The 21,390-nt window shown below is 39.3% G+C and overlaps 1 protein-coding gene across 1 annotated transcript in view; it reads right to left on the reverse strand.

Annotated features, from left to right (window-relative positions):
* Nucleotides 1-4,152: 4,152 nt before the first annotated feature.
* LOC145982041 (uncharacterized) overlaps nucleotides 4,153-21,390 on the reverse strand; it is a 36,521-nt gene continuing 19,283 nt past the window's right edge. The window contains exons 7-8 of the mRNA XM_083115617.1: nucleotides 13,894-15,178; nucleotides 4,153-6,243 (exon numbers count right to left, since the gene is read on the reverse strand). Coding sequence (XP_082971743.1) covers nucleotides 5,312-6,243; nucleotides 13,894-15,178 — 2,217 coding nt within the window. The 3' untranslated portion in view covers nucleotides 4,153-5,311. The remainder of the gene's footprint in view (nucleotides 6,244-13,893; nucleotides 15,179-21,390) is intronic.

Here is a 21,390-nt window from a genome sequence, read left to right on the forward strand (position 1 = left end):
AAATTCATTATTATATGAATATTCAATATCGGTAGCTATTTTCATGTTCAGATTCTCAACCCTGGACATTTTGCAATCCCGGACATCACCCCAAACAGCACTAAAAAAACAGGACTGTTAGGGCTAATCCCGGACGTATGGTAAGCCCGGCCACATAGTGGTTGTATACATGTTTCTGTGGCCAGTCAACAGGGTGAACCAGAAAATAAAGAATCCTGCCAAGTGTGAGGAGAGAACTGTCATTTGGTTTTTGCATGCTAGGAAAACCTGACCTTCTGAAATTCACTGTGCTGAAGCTTCAGGACAGGATAGATGAGATGGTTCACACACAAGAAGAGGATGGATGCAGAAAGACAACCAGCAAGAGCTTAATGCACAAGGAGTGGGAATAAGGCCAAGGGGGAGACCAAGATGTCTGTGGAAAGAGGAGATAGTGGATTGTTAGAAGAAAAGGACAAGATTGGAACATCGTGGAAACAGAGGAGTGGTGGAAGACTAGAAGAAAATGAAGAGGCTTGACTTCTATGCAGACCCACCAAGAGGCAGGAAATGGTGAAGGATGATGATGCTGTGTAATGTGGATGAAGTCACATAACCACTGATACACTCCATGCACATTTCCACATACGTCGTGATGCATAATGCATAGCACCATTACCAGTGATCTCAAGCTAACATAGAGGAACACAAAAACCCTGCAAAGGAGATGCATTGACATTTTTTGAACACAAACGAAGGTGATGAATTTCTATCCCACATTATGACAGGTGGCAAAACTTGGGTTGCCTAATTTATGCCCAAGAGGAAACAACCACCCATGGACGTTCTTCCACCAAACTGAAAAAAGGCAAGCAGAACCCCTCTATCCATACGGCAATGACTACACGGTTCTGGGACAGAGATGGAGCACACACTAGAATGCATGCTCCATGGTCAAACCATCAATGCAAACACATATTGCAAGACAATGAAGAGACATTCAAAATCACAGGAGGCCTCCACAATGCCCAGATGTGTATTGCCATAGAAACAACAGTTCCTTCAGAAGTTTCAGAGAGCTCTTGGAGCAATCTTGCCCCTAGAGATTATCATCTTTTTTACAAAATTAAAGGAGTTTTTGGAAGGAAAGTGCTTGGATGACAACGAAGGGCTCCAGCAAAAGCATTTCTCAATGGACTGGCAGCAGAAGTATATGACAAGGGTACACAAAAATTTGTCTCCCGCTATGATAAGTGCTTCAATGCCATGCATGTCTATGTAGACAAAAAGCTCAAGGTATGTGATTTCAGAGTAAAAAAGGTTTTGTTCAAATAAATTCTTGTGTTCTTTTCTTTATCAACCGAACATGACAACTTTTTGGACATGCTTCATAATTTGTGTTCTTGTAAGAACTTTTGAGAGTTTATATTTCAGTTAGTAAATGTACAATTATAATTATTATTGTGAAGTTTGGTGATATACAAATTCTCGAGACCAAATGAAAATCCTAGTGCCCCTGACATAACACTCGTGACAGAGAATATAGTTGCCGATATTAACTGGAGAGTTCTGCAAAATCCATATAATAGTAATCGTCTTCCAATTTTGATCTCATTTGATTCAAATATAGATACAACATTTATATTTAGAAATCTTCCGGAAAGACCAACACTATTCTAAAAATATTAACTGGAACGAATTTTCAAGACAAATTAATCTCTCTACTGAAAAATACCAACAATATTTAGGGAAAGATTACGAAAACTATACATCACTAATTAAAGAGAATTTGAATAGATCTACAATTCCCCATCAACGTGACTCGAAAAGAAAGATTACTCCGTAGTGGATGACAAACTGCCAGAAATTGATAAATGCTAGACAAAATGCATTCCTCAAATATAAAGAAAACCCAACAATGAATCATTTATTGAAGTACGAAGAAACAGCAGCCAAAACTCAAAGGTACTTAAGGCAAATTAAGGCCGAATTTTGGAAAAAGTTTTGTTCCTCATTAACAAATGAATCATCCTTAACCACAATGTGAAAAGTTATTAACAGAATGTCTAATGCCAATAATATTAGTAGATATCATGGAGGCGACATAAGCAGTAAATGGATAACAGAATTTCATCAAACCCTAACACCAGACTCCAGCGAGTGTGATTTTAACGCCACATTAAATTCAATCAATGAATCCACACCATCAACATTGGAATGTCTATATACCAGTGCAGAATTAAGAAAAGTTAGTTATAAGTGAAAGGAAACCTTTGTCGTCACAGGAATGGATGGCATATCATGTGAATGTATACAAAACTTACCGCAACTGGGGACAGATAAATTATTAGAACTTTATAATGTGATATGGAATTGTGGACAAGTTTTCCTTCAATGGAAGGAAATTATCAAACAAGGACTAAGACTAATTCTTTGAATGTAAATGCTCCTAATTTTGACTTTAGTGAAACTACACGTAAACAGTTTGATCATTCCACATAGGATGTAAGATTACATGAATGTCGCAGGTGAACTTAAGACTTTCAAACATTTTTAGCACAAAGTTCAAAAGTTGAACTTTCTTATATTTTATTATTATTATTTCATCGAATTTTTCTATTGAAATGTTCAATTTTGCTGAAGGAAAAGTTTTGACATTTATGTTCATGCACGATTTCTATTTGATCGTGTTTAAAATATTGTACAAGTATATGGTTGAGTTAAATATTCTCTTCATGAAACAAAAGCATTTGAAGTTTATAATGATGAAAAAAAAAAAAGAAGTGCTCCCATGTGCTTAGCACCATGCCATGCCATGAAAGCATATAAGGGGTGTGGAGGTAAAGACCCACACTTTCTTGACCCGGTCGTGAGTGGGGGTGATGTGATCAGCTTCACGCCCCTGACTGCCTTTACCCCCAGGGTTTCCCCCAGGTACACATGTAATTCAACGCTGGGTGGGCACCGGGCCTCTTCCAACGTTAGAAAAGTTACCGGATTTGATCATCTTATAATGATGAATATGTGTATAATATTGTCATCTTGTACAAAGGCATAAGTATTGAAAACATTGAGTCTGTGATAATGATTATTGCCCATAACTAAACAGCATTAATGTTCAAGGGTTTGAAAAACGTAAGTCAGAGTTAGATTTTATTTATCATCGAGGAAAATAAATACAAATTTTTATATTCAAATGTATAAGTGTCAAGAAGTTGAACTGATATCATTAATTTTAATGTGAAGTAATGGATACTTAGAATTTAAGCTCTAGTCCTAAGAGTAAGAGTTAAAAAGAGATGTATTATTTTAATGTTAAATGGGTAATAATCCTTTACGTAAGGTACCCAGATCTGTGAATGCTCTAGGAGGTGACTCCATGATATAGAGTGCCTAGGTTCCAAAAGGGAATTTGTCTTAGGTTAGCCTCTTGATATGTATTTAGTTTACCTACAAATATTATGAAGAAAACTCCTCGTGTCAATATGTATTGCTATAGGGTGACTCAAAAGTTTCCGACGACTTCTCTTTTTCTTCCCTGAGGAAGGGGAATGTTGTGACCGTTCTCTACAGCACAAATTTATTTTACTTCTTATGTTCATTTGTAAATGTACAATTATAATTATTATCTATTTTTAACTTCAAATGTTAATGTTCAAGTTGCTGTTTAATAACGTTAGTTTTCTATTTATGTTAAATTGTACAACATTGTCGTTGCTATGGTAAGGAGATAACAGTCATGGAATATTCTTGGAACAGTTGTGAAGTTTGGTGACAAAAAATTTCTATCAAGCAGTGATTTGCTGCGTTTCCATTTATGCTAATATTCAGGTAATTTAGATATGTAATCAGCCCACAGAAGTTGGCTTCGCCTTCGCGAACTGTGAAAGATATTATTCATTTAATAACAGTACACGAATAATTAATCATCGACAGCAACAGGACAATGTGCAACTTTAATGAGGCTAATAAACTGTTCCATCCATGCATAAATGTGCACTATCTTTGTGAGATATATTTCTTAAGAGAAAAATTATTTTCTGCATGTCTAATTTCCAGGATTTACAGTAAGGCAAAATAAAACAATACCCAAACCATTTTACTACACAATAAAAAGCTTAACTTTTCTAAAAAAATTTAATCAAGTAAATTTGAACATTAAATATAAGCTAGTTTTATTACAATATTCTGAATGGATACCTTCTTCATCTAGTAACTACGACAACTCGTCTTAGAGTCAACTGCATTCTGCAGGATACACAAGTTTAGTTTCTCATCCACATGGAAAATTAACCTTTTACAAAATTTTACGTCATATTTTACAGGGTACACTTATAGTGAGTGGGCTGCGTCTCATATTTTTTTTTAAAGTCTTTGCTATCAAAATGCATAGTACATAACAAGTCAGGACTGTCAACACTGATTGGGAATAAGTTTCCATATTCTCTCTTGTGGCCACACAAGGGATAAGGAAAAGACAATATGTAAACTTAAGTAAACAAGGATAAATGGCACTACGACTGCTTATAGTAACAAACTCGCTGGCATGGATAGGTGACCAACCGGATAGCTAAACGAAGGTGATTATGGAAAAGGGTATTTTGTTCTGATAATGAAACTTCAACAAATTCAATCAAAATAATAACAACTACCAAATAACATTTGCGCGATTGTGTGTAGAATTACTACAACTTTGCACAATCCTCTACGTAAAATAAACTAATTGTGAAACTCTTCTGCTTAAGAAAACATGATTCTTAGTCATTGTCTGAATGTAGGGAACTTTGGGTAATGCAAAATGTGCACTTACCAATTCCTCTATTTTGCATTACAATTAATGAGCACCCTTCTCATAATTACAAATAAATAACATTAATTTTTTTACACAATTCAAAACTTTGTCTCTTTTGCATTAAACATGCCAGACAAATTGTACAAGAAAAATATAAATTAATATGAACACAGCAAACAATGCTGTTCTTTTGCAATTCTTTTTGAATTCACTAGAACAAGTGGAATTAACATTGTTACAAATACAGGTAACTTCCATCTTATGCATAAAAAATTATTTTTTATTTGCTAACGAGGGAAAATCATGTAAGAATATGCATCACTAAATTCTGAAGGAAGGAAATAGGAGCTTATTATCACGTTACGCCTATCACCAGGTACCTTTATCTATGCATGAACCGGAGTACTTTAAACAAAGCTTCAGCCTAGCAAGAGATGACTATTCAGGTACACAACATGCTTTTAACTCAAGAGTTGACACACGAAGTCCTACATCATGGTAAGTTTTCCACCAATGACACATTAAGTATTGGGAGAAGCTTCATTTCCCTTTAACGGCCTGCTTCTCCTCATTTTTCACGCTGTTCACCAGGCTCTGCTCCTTGGCCTTGTCTCTTGCAACCTGCTTGCTCGCACTCTCCCCGTCGACACTGTTGCTCTCGTGTTTCGGCACGTGGCTGTCCAAGACCCGGAGTGACTTGCGTGTTGATATGTTGTACCCTGAAAGTAGCGTCTCTGCTTCTGCCTTTGAAGTCTCCGAAGGGCTACAGTTTACTTTTCCCCCGCGTGCAGCGCCACACGGTTTTTCACTTTTATCCACCTTCGGTACTTCGTCCGGCCTGCCGAGCTTGTCGCCATTGTTTCTGTCCACTGTGTTGCACTGCGACAGTTTAGGAACCATGGAAGAGGCAGGTACGTCTTCTTTCTCACCGTTGCTCAACGCGAAGCACGGTTTCTTCGTGCCTTCCGACGACTCTGGACGTTTCCTTTTCATGCTCTTCACGTCCCGCGTAAAGGAACCGCTCAGGTTCTTTCGCACGGTGTCCCCGTTCCCGTTAGAAGACTCTCTGCCCTCAGGCTTCTTCGGACTGATTTTCTTTTCGCTGACCGACAAGTCGTATATAAAGTCCTCTTTCTCGGTCTTCACCCTGTTTCTCACTGGTCGCTCTCTCCGCAGCATCTCCTCCTGAATGCTTTGAGGTCTGTCTTCGTCACAATTCGTCACCAGGTCATCTTCTTCTTTGATGTGAACCACTACGTCATTCAACTCCAACCTGCTGCTGTCGTTTGACAAATTCTCGTCCCCCTTTGGCAGTTCATGGTCTGATGTATTCACAATTTGCTCCTTGGGTTCGCTGGCATCAGAGTGATTCTCCAGTGAACCATTTTCCACCACGACAGGTAGAACTGCAGGGTCTGCTACAGTCTCCGAACATTGTTCCTTCTTGGAAGTCATGTCTTCACCTTGACTGTCTGCAAAAAAAACAATATTAATAGAATTTTATTAAGTACGGGACAGATTAATCGGTACTCTATCGGTATGTGCCAATATAGGCATATTGGTGTATCGGTAACCAATAATTTTACTGATCCGACATAGCTATAAATATCTTACAATTTAATGCAATATTGTGCCATTATCTCATAATTTTTATGGATATAAACATATAATCTCTATTCTGGACTTTTCAAGCAAATGTCCCTTGCATTGTAAAAGCTTTGTTCATCTGGCAACACATTTATTGAGATCAATGAACCATTTGGAATTTTATATTGGATCGTTAGAATTATGGTTATCGGTTTAACAGGCCGCTCAGCTGAGGAAGAGTTTATTTTTTTAAAATGTGTACATACTGTACAGTGATGATGTTTACTGTGTATCATTACATAATTCGGTTTAACAGGTCAAGGGTCTGGTCCCATGGTTGGCCATTATATTGGCCAAAATTTCGTATTGGACCATCCCTAACTGTTATAACCAGTGCCCGGATTTTGATGACACCATCTTTTAACTGGTGCAACGTAGACATCGCTAACTAGTACAGAAATCTTGAACACCCTCCTCAAGTTGAAGAAATGTAATTTTCTTGGGTCATTTTTTTAAAAAAATGTTGTGTCATTGCATTGAAATAGAAGAAGACAAATTAAGCTACCTAGATATATTGATGCAAAGGAAGAGTGGACAAGAAATTGAAACCATTTGGCATCAGAAGAAGTGTGCAGCAGGGGTATTCTGCCACAAAAGAAGTGATGTAAGTGAGGTGACAAAAATAAATTTTATAAAGAATTTGGAGGACAGAATCAAGAAAATATGCATGAAAGAATGTGAAAAAGAAGGCAAAATAAATAGCCTATGGAAACAGCTGGAAAAGAATGGCAATGAGAAGCAGGATAGACTGGACATAAACAGAAGAAGTAAGAAAACGGGCAGGGGAGAAGAGAAAGAAAAAGAGGAGAGAAGGTTTGGAATAAAGAGTATGGGGAAGACCACAGAAAAGATATGCAAAGTGCTTAGGAAAGCGGGAATTAAAACTTACAGGAAGGGAGGGAGAAGCATCTTAGGAATAGCGAAGAATGCAAACAAGAAAAAAGGAGAACAGAGAAGAGGAAGAGGAAGGGATTATCTACGAAGTGAAATGTAAAGAATGTCAGAGTGTGTACATAGGAGAAATGAGAAAAAGGCTGAAAGACAGGTGAAACAACATAGGAGACTTAAGAGAGAGAGAAATGCAATATTTAAACACACAGGAGAAACAGGACATGACATAGAGTGGGATGAGGCTAAGCAGATAGGAAGGGAGAAGAGAATGCTAGTGAGAAAATGGAAGGAGGCCAAGGAAATAGAGAAGAAAGGTGAAGAAGACATAATGAACTGGAATGGGGGACTGAAGTTAAACAAAGAATGGAAGAAGGTGTTAGAAAGAGTGGAAAGGACAAGAGAGAAAGAGGAGAGGAGAAGGGAGAAAAATGAAGGAAAGAGAGCGTGAGATATTCTATATGAATATCTCTTCACATTCTATATGAAAGTAATTATGTTTAGCCTTTTAGGTGAAAGTACAGTTGGAAAGTTAAAGCCACCTGCTAGAAAGTTCCTAACAACTTTCTAATAGTCTGGAGGGAGTAATTTTTGTGTATATATAATGCCCTTTTTGTGTATCTTGTTACTTTTGTACTTGATACAGAGTCTGATGAAGACCTTGCTAGAAGGTTGAAACGTTACGTTTTAGTTTATGTTTTTAATAAAATAAATTACTGCCTTGGTCAGCATATTTAGTTTTTCATGTCACTGCATGCTGAAACATAAGAAGTTCAACAATTTCTGTTTTGTCTGAATGTTATCTTGCGGTACTTACTCTGTGTTTAACTACCAGCGCAACAAAGCCTGTCTGAAAATCGGGAAATGCAACATTGTTGAGTTCCTTATTCACAGTCTGTACAACACACCAAGGTGAAGAAGCAATTGTTAAATTGTTTGTCTTGGAATATATATACTATTTTCAATAAGCAGATTGAGTTTTGTACGAATTTTTGTGACATTCTTCAAAGATTTTTAGGTTATGACATAAACCAACAGGAATAGTCTACAAATTATTGAAAAGCTGAAAAAAACTTTGGCTCAAACGGAAACTTGTCATTCTTTTAGAGGTAACAAGCCAACATCTGGCCTCAAACAAGTTGAACCTACATCTGTGTAAGTATCTGTACACAGGCTATTGTAACTGCCAGTCCAGTTATAAACATCTAGAATGTTTGGTTCCTGACGTTAGCTCTTCCATACATATTTTTTTCTTATTTAATATTGCTTTTCTGACTCTCTAGCCTAACTGTTACAATGAGGATGAATAGCTGAAGGAACCCTCGTTCAAAACATAGATTATATAACAAAGTTATACACTATTGGGTGATTTCCTCGCTAGAGGCCCCAAAGTTTGTCTATAAACTGCCATCTACTTAAAAGTTTGTCTTGAAATTTTGTATGCACATACCTTCAACAATGTAACACGGGATCTAACCCCTCGCAATAGATTTGAACTCTTCCAGTGACCTTCATTTGTTTTGTTCCGCGACAATGCATCTCGGTAGTGTTGGCTCGAATGTATAGGGATTACAATGTACACAATCGAAGACCGTGTGTTCCTCGTTTGTTAATACTGGCAAACTGGTTCATTTAAAGCATGTCAAAGGGCATTTCAGACTGAATTTCGTGTGAGATGTGTACCTTCAAAGTGTTGTATCCAGAAATTCGTAAGAAAGTTAGAGACAAAGGGAAGTCTTGTCTCGCAGCATTCAGGCTGGAAAATATTTGAAGAGACAAAACAGGATGTAAAGGAGCGATTACTGGCATCTCCATCAAAATCATTGCGAAGACTTTGAGGCTTATTGAAGGGAAAAGTATACAGAAATAAACCCCGCACAATCGCAGCCCTGAAAGAAGCTGTAAGTCAAGAGATTGAAGCCATTACCGACGCCACTTTAAGAAAAGTATTCCAGAATTGGGAGAGAAGTGTACACGAGTGCTTGCATGTGGACGGGAACCATTTTCAGCATCGGATATGAGCAGATCCTGTTTTACATTGTTTTAGTTATATGTGCATACAAACTTTAAGTAAATGGCAGTTTTATAGACAAAAGTTTGGGGCCTCTAGCGAGGGAATCACCCTGTATAAGAAAGCAAACATTTGAACAGAGGTCAACTGGAACTGGAATTACAGTTCTGCGTTGCTTTCAAACTCAGAGTTCCCTTCTACATTTGCAACATCGGACCCTTGCATTAAAATACAACAAGATTATCCCACGATAAAAATAAAATTAAGCACTTGTTTCGTTTATCACACTAATACATTTTAGGGTGTCTGTCTTTACTGTTACCCACGACAAAATTTTTTTAATGGTATTATTATGCAGGATTCTTAGAACAAAATCTCCACCATGGGCCAAAAGTCATAATTAGATGCTACTTATACTGCACGAACATATTGTTTGCAAGCGGGATTGACAAAAAAAAAAGTGGTTATAGGTTGAGAGGAACCTCACTAAAGTTGGGAGGTAATAATTTGTCTGTTTTCCGGTGGTCTAGTCTGTAAGGCATCTGACTGACATCTCTTGGACCCAGGTTAATTCCTGGGGTGAGTTATCTAAGGTTGGAATTTTTCCAGCCTTGTCCCTGCATAAAGCAGCTCTGGGGCTCACCCAGCTTCAAAGCAATGGTTATCTGGGGGGGGGGGGTCTGGAGCATGGTGTTGACCACATAACGTGACTTCATGTCTCCCAGGGAACTTTCCCTCTCTGATAGAGTTCAGGATATCTCAATGCTATGATTAAGAGTCAAATTTTTTGACAAAAGTCCATCCAAATCTGCAGTTAAAAGGTAAGGATTGCCACAACATCCAGATAACGGATATTGGGATTTCAAATTATCCAAGATCCATGCGACAGATAATCTAGTTATCAGAATAGTAGATTTAATGAAGCATTTATAGAAAATCCGTAAAGTGAAATACGAACATGTTGAAGAAAAGAAATGTGGATGGCCCATAAAATGCATTAGATACACTATGTTGCCATTCGTCACCGGACACCCCTCAAAAAGTGCTTGGGATTGTCTGTACACGTCATACAACCTATAAAAGGCATTGCCGGTTGAGAATACACTCTTACCAGCTACAGCAGTCAATACGGACAGATGACGCGAACTGAGTGAGGTGGAAAGAGGGATGATCATTGGAGCCCACAGGTTTGGGCATTCGACACGTGAGATTTCCAACAAATTTACCCCGGTCGACAGTGAGTAAAGTGGAAGCGAGAGGGGGTCATGACATGCCGACCCATACCCAGTAAACTGAAAATATTAACAGATCGTGACCATAGATGCTTGAAACGTGTGGTGAAGTCAAACCGAAAGGCGTCATTACAGATGGTGGCACAGGAGTTTCGATCGGCTTCCAGTAGTGATCGTACTGTCCACCGGGAGATCGTTGTACTTGGTTTTCATGGTCGCGCAGCAGTTCACAAGCTGCATATCACAGCCTGCAATGCGACCCATCACTTACAGTGGTGCAAGGAACACCACCATTGGACTCTCGAACAATGGAAATCCGTCCTATGGAGTGATGAATCGTGCTACCAGATGTGGTGGTCTGATGGACATGTGTGGGTGTGGCGTATGCCCGGTAAATGCAGTTTACAGAACTGTTTTGTACCCACAGTGAAATTCAGCGGAGGAGGCATCATGTTGTGGTCCTGATTTTCGTGGTATGGTCTTGGTCCTCTACCTTGACATGTTCGGGGAAACATGAATGCCGATGCGTACCAAAAAGTTCTGGACAATTCTGTGCTACCGACATTGTGGGAACAATTCGGTATGGGCCCATACCTGTTTCAGCATGACAATGCTCCATGTCATACGGCAGGCATTATCAACACGTGGTTTGAGGACATGTGTGTGCAAAAACTTGATTGGCCAGCCCGAAGTCCAGATATGAACCCCATTAAACACCTTTGGGACAAGTTGGAGCGCCCTTGAGAGCCAGGCCAAGCTGCCCAAAAAACACCGAGCTGTTTGCCACTTAGCAGGAGGAATGGGGCAAGATTCCCATCGACATGTATCGCAAATTGGTGGAAAGTCTTCCTCGAAGGGTTGCGGCGAAGGGTGGCCCTACATGATACTGATGTGGTGCTGCAACCGGATTAACGTACTGGTATGGGGTGTCCGGTGATAAATGGCAACATAGTGTATCTGGATAATTAGGGCAATCCAAATATACAGATAATTTGTATAATCTGAGTATACAGATAATCTGTACATATCCGATATCTGGATTTGGCTATCCCTAGTTAAAAGCCATGTTGTGGCAGCATGTTATTCCTGTGTTTGGTTTCCTGACTTGAATTTCAGAGGTGTGTTATTTTGACTGAAGTGTTGAAAAAAAAAAGTTTTCCCCAATTTCTTCATACATTTCACTAGTTTGTTTCTTTTCATGCACCCATATGCTAACAATGAGATGTTCCTTAATAGTGAATTAGCTTCTATCTGCCATTCTTTGTAACACACAAAACAACAGTTACCTCATAAACACAAGGTGGGAAATGAGACACAGGAGTAATCAATGTTGCCACAACATGCCATTTAACTACAGCAATCAGAAAAACTGCCTCCTAACCACAGTATTGGGACTAACTGATCTCTATCAGAAATCAAACAAATTACTATCGTACAATGTATATGAGGTGGATAAGCATTTCTCTCAACCTATGACAACTTTTTATGGCAATTTCGAATGTGAATACAAGCACATATTTTTGGTAAATAAAAAAGCAAAATTTTGGTACAAAAACAAGTCTATTTCTGGTTCAAAAGCGGTGAATAATCACATCAAAAGTGCTATATAAAATGACATTTTGGTTTTAAAAGTGCGAATATAATCCTAAATTTGATTTAAAAACTGCACTTATTATACAAAATAAACTTATCCGTTATAATAGCGCATTTATGTAGTTACCAGAGTATTAAGTTTATTCCTGTGTAAAGTGGTCTATTTTTGCTTCTCAAATATTTACAGCCGAACCCTGTGGCCGAGTGGTTAGCACATCGCGCTGCATCAGATTTATCCTGTGAGTTATGCAATTCACGGAAAATTGATTAATTCTGCTGTAAATATTTGAGAAGCAAAAATGGACCCCTTTATGCAGGAATAAACTTAATATTCTGGTAATGACATAAACGTGTTATAAGAAGGGATTTGTTTATTTTGTGTAGCAAGTGTCATTTTTAAATAAAATGTGGGGTTATATTCACAACTTTAAAACCAAAATGTCATTTTATATAACAGTGAAATTTTATTTTATTTTCCGCTTTTGAACCCAAAATTGACTGTTTTTGTACCGAAATTTTGCTTTTCTATTTACCAAAAATATGTGCCTCAAATAATTAGACTTGTTTTATCAATTAATGCATCCTGGACTGCAATTGTTAGACTAGCGAGGCCACGGCATGTGGACTCGCAGCTGGTATAATCTTATGTGGGATTCTTGTTGTGCCCCTGTATGTTTGTCATTGTCCCTTCCTCCATCTTATCTTACTACCATTCATCCTCATCTTCACGATAAGCTAAAGGGGCAGAAAAATGTAAAATAAACTAAATCAGTCATTGTGATAGCAAAAATTCTTGACTTCTTGTTGATTTCTTTACTTTTTTTGACCTTCATGACTGCTCGACACCCTGCAAGGGTTTGATTCGAGGCGATTTGAGGCCAGAATTTTCTCTGACAATATCAACTAAACCCCATGGTACATCAAAATGTGATAGTGATAAGTAGTGCCCCGGACTTTATGTCCTATAAAACTTTAAAATATGTATGTAATTATGTTATAAAAATGGAAAAATATGCCATGAAAAATTCAGAAGTATCCCCAGTAAAGTCAAAAATATGCACAACAGTAGTTTCGAATGTCTCATTATACGGGATGTCAGTATCTTCCAGGGAAGATCGACTACGATGGGGTGTGGTATTAAATGAAGTCAGAATCCCTTTAATCATATAATGTAGTGGGAAAATACTGACAATATATTGTGAGGTTCACTGCAATTATCCAAAATGTTATTTGCTATTATGTCAAAGGTACACCTTTGTGGAAAGTAAAGCATAATTGGCAGCTCGCTATAAAAAATGGGGAATTTTTGTTCTGTACTAGTTGGTAAGAAGATGACATCTGCTTTCATTTCTTCGTTCGTAATTTCCTTATCCTGCTATTGATAATATGAACTATCCGCTGCGCTAAAGGGATGAATTATAAAATAACCGATTATATGCAAGACAATTACGAAATTATACAGAAATATGTTTTATTACGAGAAAATTGAAGAAATATGTTGTAAAAACACGAAGTTGGTAAAATATGTCAAAATATGCCTTATCAAGTTTATCTATTTCGACTGATTTTCATCAGATATGTAAAGTTCTCACCCCAGTAACCGATCCGATGCCAAATAAAACATATGTTAATACATAAAGTCCAAGGTCCTAGTGATAAGAAATGCACACTTTCAATTCAAGAGGAATAGAGCTACAGGAATATGAAGTAACACTAAGTCTTCTTGAACGGACATAAAAATGAAACGGTACCTGCTGTTGATATAGTCTCTTTGTCCAAAACTTCCTTTTCTTCATCGTCAGCCATCGCCTTCCCTTCCTTGTCCTTCACCACTTCCTTCTTCACAACGACCTTCGTCTCCTCCTCCTTTGACTGTCTCCTGACCATCTGCTGTGGCTGAACTACCCGGAACCTGGTGAGGGAATGTTGTGCCAGGTCATCCATGCGGCTACGTGTCAACCTGATGTTCTCGACGGTCGCAACCTTCGATGCCAATCGTGTCATGCGGACCAAGGTTGAATCCGAAACCAGAACGTTCAAAAGAGAGACGTCCTGCTTTGCATCCTTGTTCTTTTGCGGACTGACGGCCATCTTGGAGTCTTTAGGCTTTGCAGTATTAACGGCAAAAGGCTTTTGATTCTTTGCTTTTGCACTTGAGAGTGACGACGGACTTGTTTTACTCTGTGCTTTATCGTCTTTCCCTTTTGTGCTAGCGGCGGCCTTTCCGGCTTCACATCCCTGCTTCGGAGAAGCTTTTTTCGCTTGCTCGCTCTTTCCCTTCGGAACGCGCTCGCCGTCCTGCTTCTCAATGTACTTTACCATCTGGGCCGCTCTCTCCTTCTCATGGTGCACTTTGGCGACGTGTGCGACGCAGTCGTACTTTGCGAAGCACTTATAGGAACATTTCATGCACTGGTACCGATTCCAGCCGATATGGACAGCCACGTGCCTCCGCAAGTTGGCCAACTTCTGGAATTTCTTGTGGCACGGAAGGCATTGAAGCTTCTGCACATTGATGAGGGATAGCATCCTCTTTTCCATCACGGGAGAGAGAATATGCTCCCGTCTCAACGAGGAAACCGGTTTCGCCAAGACCTTCTTGCTTTCTTGCTTCGCATGCACTCTCTTCTCCCCACCGCTTTCGGCTTCATCTTCTGATTTCACACTCAAAACAGACATTCGCCTTTCATTAAATTGAGGAGACTTCGGCAAATTCTGATTATCTTTCTTGTTGTAATCCTTCCTTATCTGAATGCCAATTTTCTTCTCTGGGATATCTTGTCTCATGTCTCCGGAAGCTTTGTACGAGTTCTGCTGTTTTGATCGCATAAGATCATACTGGGAGTGTCCTGCTTGCGAAATGGCCACCTGCTTCGCTCTGCTTGACTGATTGAAGAGGCCAACCTTGACTCTTTCTCGAATCTTCTGACACATTTTGGAGTGGGAAATAAGGGCAGACTTCCTCTCGAACGAACGCCCGCAGCCTCTGCACTTCATGTCACAATCATCCAGGAACCTGGGATTTAACCTCCAATCCTGGAAAGAAAGGGAATGTTAAATTGAAATTAACAGCGAAATCAGTTGTATGTACAAAATATTAATTAAATTTAGGTATGGATCTTGTTCATATCATAGTATTATTGTAATAAACATTTAGCGGACGGAACCTCGTGCAATGAACCCAGAGCCTTTTCAAGCGTGCATTTTTCAAACTTGCTGCAAAGTACAACAAAAAATTGAGAACCAATTGCCGAAGAGTGATGAAATATGTTCTGTTTTCTTTCTTAAAGACAGGGCTTTTAGTGGTGGTAAAATTTATACATTCTGCCTTCTAATAATTAGTGTTAAAGGAAGAACAAGAAGAAAATTGAAATTTTTAAAAAAAGTGGCACAAGGCACACTTGTGGTGGCCCCCAAAATAGATGCAAGTGAATGAAAAAAAAAATTAATTGTACATTCCTACAACCATGCAAAGTTTCATTCAAATCAGATGGATTCAATTGTAGATACAGGAAGCATCCTCACTGAGAAATGTCAATTTAGGCTGTATAAAATGTATTACAGTGAAACTCCAATTTATGTTTCCGGATTTTACATTTTTCCCACATAATACGAGGGCAAATCGAAAAGTCTTCACGCCTAATTTTTTTCTAGCTTGTTATAAGTGTTATTACAAAAGTGAGATACACAAGCGATGCAGTAGGCTCTTCTTGGAACGGCCCTATTGTAACTTCAGATTTCTTCCACGGCACGGCGCTGTTATCAGTTGGCAAAGATGCCGGAGTGCTCAGGAAGTCCACTCCATATGAGCAGCGAAGTGTTATTCATTTCTTATGGTGCAAAGCACAAACAGCCATAGATATTCACAGGAAAATGAAGCCAGTGTATGGGGACAAGTGTTTATCAGTGAGAAGTGTGCAGTGGTGGTGCAAGGAGTTTGAAAATGGATGGGAAAATGTGGAGGACAATGAGCGATCGGGCCAACCTCGCTCCTCGCTGACACCGGACAACATTACCAGTGTTGATGAAATGGTGAAAGCTTAGACATGTTCATCTGAAGGACATTGCCACTGAACTTGGCATTTCCTATGGTAGTGTTTATGTCATTGTTCACGATTCGTTAGGATACCGCAAGGTGTCATGTCGGTGGGTTCCTAAGCTTCTTGATGCTAGGGCAACCCGTCCATTTTCAAACTCCTTGCACCACCACTGCACACTTCGCACTGATAAACACTTGTCCCCATACACTGGCTCAATTTCCCTGTGGATATCTGTGGCTGTCTGTCCTTTGCACCATAAGAAACGAATAACAGTTCGCTGCTCATATGGCGTGGACTTCCAGAGCACTCCGGCCATCTTTGCCAACTGATAACAGCGCCATGCCGTAGAAGAAATCTGAAGTTAGAATAGGGCCGTTCCAAGAATATCCTACTGCATTGCTCATATATCTCGCTTTTGTAATAACACTTATAACAAGCTAGAAAAAATTAGGCGTGAAGACTTTTCGAGTTTCCCTCGTACATTCAAATGTGATGGTCCAAATATGGTAAAATGTCATAAAATCTTCCTCAATTTTACATATTTTTCCACATTTCAAGTTTTTTCAGGTTGGTCCCCTGAAAAACAAAATCAAGGTTCTACTGTATTTCAGAATAAAAGTGAAAGTTTAATTTGCAAATGAATAAAATGTAGGTTGAGAGAGGACGAAAACATATTGGACCTCAGGGCCTGCCTCCTCCCCAACAGCAATTTCTCGTCCTGCCCTTGGGCACACTTGACGTAAGGGTTAGTTTCTTTCCCTTCTGCCTCATTTTCCACCCTCAGAGTTTTAAGTATAGTTGCTTTAAGGCCGAATCACACCAAGTTGGGCTGGCTACCTGGCTGGAAATTATGGCTGCCTGCTGGACTAGTTTTCATGACTAGGCCTTGTTCTAATTACAACTGGCTTTCTCTGTTAGATTCTGTAGAACAGCCAATCAGAAAAAAAGTTGTTCAGTTGATGTTTTAAGCCCACTTTATGCACAATAAGGCTAATTGGGACTGGACCTACAGTTTAAAGTGGGATCCAAACCACTATGTACCTCCACCGGGTATCGAACCCGGGACCCCTTGATTACAAGGCGACGACACTACCACTGTGCCATCGGTGATGCAATCAATCAGAACGAAAGTTTGGCCATGTGAAGATATATAATCTGTAAGTTTTTTGTCTGCGGTTACCAAGTGTTTGTTGTTCTTGTTCGCTTCTCGATAAAAGAAAAAATAACAGAGATGATGTACGTGGTCTGTTAGGAAAGTAATGAACTGGCAACACTGTGCATGAACCGGCAACGCTGCTGCCCCCACCATCACAGGCAGGTAGGTTAACGCTTGCCGTTAACTCAGTACAAGTTTCAACTTGCTACAGTTGCTATAGTGGAACCACGAGCAAAACAACCTGCGCAGACACGCGACTCCTGTGCACCGTACCCCCGCGATAAGGGGAGGGGGAGAGTGGACCATGCTTCCTTATGGCCCGAGGTGGAGGGAAGAAGGAAAAGCCGCGCGGGGAGTTTTCGTCCCAAGGTTTTTTTCCTTGTGGTCGATCTATACACGATTGTTGAGAGCGTCTTACGTGACGTTGTGTTTGTGAGGTGCGTAACGACAATGGACTGGCAAAAGCTTGAACAACGTTGTGCCATCAAATTTTGTGTTAAGCTTGAAAAATCTGCTACTGTGACTTATGAAAGGTTACAAAGGGCTTATGGAGAACATGCACTATCTAGGGTACAAGTCCTTTTTAGAAGGCCGAGAACAAGTGGAAGACGAACCTCGTGCGGGAAGACTTTGAACCTCAAAAACGGATGACACTGTGGAAAGAGTGAAGTCTCTTGTGAGCTCAGATCATCGATTGATGGTGAGAATGATCAGTAGTGAGTTAAATTTGAACGTGTGTACCGTCCATGAAATTTTAACAATAAAAGTGTGCGCCAAGATTGTTCCAAAGAAACTCACGCCTGAGCAGAAAACCCATCGGAGGGATGTGTGTCTTGATCTTCTGCACCTCCTTGACAGGGAGCCAGAATTCTTCAGTTGCGTGATCACAGGTGATGAATCATGGATTTTGAAGTACGATCCCGAGACAAAACGCCAAAGTCAGGAGTGGCACACTGCAAACTCTACCCGTCGCAAGAAAGCGAGAAGGAGCAAATCCAAAATCAAATCGATGCAAATTTGTTTCTTTGACAGTCGGGGGATTGTCCACAAGGAATCTGTGCAACCAGGACAAACTGTCAAACTTTTTTCGGGAAGTCCTTGCAAGACTCAGAAAAAGGGTTGCACATGTGCGACCAGACATTGCACGCACTTGGATGCTGCACCACCGCAATGCAGCATGTCACACGACAGTCTCCATCAATGAATTTTTGACCAAAAAAAAAAAAAAAAGCATTCCTGTGGTTCCTCAGCCCCCTTATTCGCCGGATCTGTCCTTGTGACTTTTTTTTATTCCCCCTGCTCAAAAACCTCTTGAAAGAACGCCATTTTGATACTTTGGATAATATCCAGAAGAGCGTAACCGATGAGCTGAAAGGTATTCCAGCAGAAGCCTTCCAGCACTGCTACGAACAATGGAAACAACGCCTCCATTGCCGTGTAGCTTCCCAAGGGAACTATTTTCAAGGGATAACATTGATTTGTAAAAAGAATAAAATTCATCGTTTACAGAAAATCAGTCTCATTATTTTCCTAACAGACCACGTACATTCGTGTTCAGTTTATTAATATTTAGGAATTTATCCAAAAGGATGTCATTAGCCGATATGACAAATATAATTAGCCGATAATGAAAATCCTGATTATTACAAATGTATTAACCACTTGCCTGATTAACCCAAGTTAACTCTGAATTTGTTTTTTCTTTACATATTATTTACCCGAGTTATTTCGTTATAATCGTGCAACTGCAGTTCACTTTACTGCCTACCCGGACAGACTCGTTTGGGCTTTAAAAGGTGTTAATTCCCATTTTGGCCACTAGATGGAAGGTGTAGATAGCTTGTCCAGGTACTTCTGCCATCTACCGGATTCCCATGACACTATGTAGTTGTCGCCTTTCCAGTGGTACTTCTGATCGTTGTGCAAGTGTAGTGCCAAAACTTACAGAGCGTTTTTGTGTTATGAATACATTCTGTTCATGTTTCAGTTTTTCCATCGTGTGAAGAACGACAAGATGAGTGACGACAACCTTACAGACAACTGTATAGAGGAGGAGGAGGAGGAAATGAACGTGAGTGGAAGTGATACAACAGTGGACAGTGTGGGTACTGACGAGACAGATACAGATAGTTGTGGTGGTGTACAGTCGCCTTCCAAAATCTTTGCTTTGGTATATGATTTGTTGGGAAAGGGGTATTGTTTGACAATGGACAATTATTATAACTCACCATAACTTGCAGATCTGTTCATTTCGAAAAAGACTGATGTATTTGGAACACTGAAACGCAGTAGGAAAGATCTACCACAGGCTCTAAGAACAGCCAAATTGAAGAAAGGTGAAGAAGTAGGGTTGCAATGCGGCAAAGTGACACGTCATGAAATGGAAAGATAAGAAGGATGTGACATTGTTGTCAACCATCCATTCTGTTGAAATGGTGACTGTAACACAACATCACAAAGAAAAAATTAAACCACGAGTGGTGGTCGATTATGACGACAAAATGGGTGGTGTTGATCAGCATCTTGCTTCGTACGCCACACCAAGGAAGCGTGGCAAAAAGTATTATAAAAAGATTTTCTTTCATCTGTTGGATCTGTCTCTTTGGAATTCAACATTAAAATGTGAAGACATTTTATTTTCCACAGTTTATATGCTATTTTGAAACATTTGTAGTACTTTCCATGTATGTACGAGTTAACTCGGGTTAAAAATTATGGAGTTTTTTTTTAATAGTTTGGTAACCTTCTTTGACTCCAAAAATAGAATTTCATTACTGTTCCTTAATTGCCGATATCGGTACACTACAAACACAGAATAAAAAAAAAGTGTAAATGTGGATCATTTTTGGGAAAATAATGTGTCAGGCAAGTGGTTAAATGTTTAACATATTTAGTTGAACAATTTATTTTTATGAATGAATCCTGTAAAAATCATGTATGAACATACATGCCAGAGTTTATTAAAAAGCTTGTTCAGCATGCATTGATTACCATATTTTCTTTAGAGCCAATTTCTAGTCCATGCTTTTCTTTTAATTAGTTTAATTTTTAATAACAGCAGTAGCTATTCTTCTACAACGTTCTTCAAATCGCTCGTCCATCTTCTTATCTTGTCTGCTCTGTGCAATGCCTTGTGGGAACAAAAGCATACAGACAAGTACAGTAACAAGATCTGTACAGTAACTCTGAGATCAGAAGAGCACCTCAAGATCTGACAATTGGAGATAATAAGTTTGAGGGAGTTCCTTGTTTTAAATATCTGGGGACAATGGTATATAGTGATAATGATATGAGTAAAGTAATAAAGGAAAGAATACAGGCAGGCAATCGTGCATATTTGCAAATAAGCAGTTGTTTAGAAATAGACAGATCACAAGAAATACATAGCTTAAAATTTATAAGACACTGGTACGACCAGTTGTCACTTACGGAGAAGAGAACTGGACTTTGAAACTGTCAGATGAAAATGACCTCAGAATATTTGAGAGAAGAATATTAAGAAAGATGACGACTGGAGAATAAGATATAATGCAGAGCTAGATGATTTCATAAAAGGCCAAGATATAGTGAGATTTGTCAAAGCCCAGAGAATAAAGTGATTGGGGCATGTGGAGAGAATTATGGAAGACCGGATGCCAAGAAGAATGTTTGAAAGAAAAGCTTCACCATGCAAGAAGAAAAGGCAGACCACGACCTCGATGGATGGACGATGTCGCTGCAAACTTGCAGATGATGAAAATTAAAGGATGGAGGAGAAGAATTGATGATAGATTGGAATGGAGGCTGATTGTGGAGGAGGCCAAGGCCCTCCAAGGGCTGTAGAGCCAGAGAGAGACAGTAACAAGTAGTGTTAGGCAAAACTAGCAGATGAGCCATTACCACAACTAGTTCAAGTCCAACTGGAAAATTCAGCAGGAGATCTAGCCTCGTGTGATTCAGGCATTACTTCCGGTTGGGTTAGTGGACACTTTCCCCATTACATTTTACTAGACTCAATGTGATTGGCAGTTTGTTATTCTTTGCAGAATGTGTGTTCCTTGCAACACTGGCAT

Source organism: Lepisma saccharinum, chromosome 30 (assembly GCF_977018435.1).
Source record: "Lepisma saccharinum chromosome 30, izLepSacc3.1, whole genome shotgun sequence".
Lineage (NCBI taxonomy): Eukaryota > Metazoa > Arthropoda > Insecta > Zygentoma > Lepismatidae > Lepisma > Lepisma saccharinum.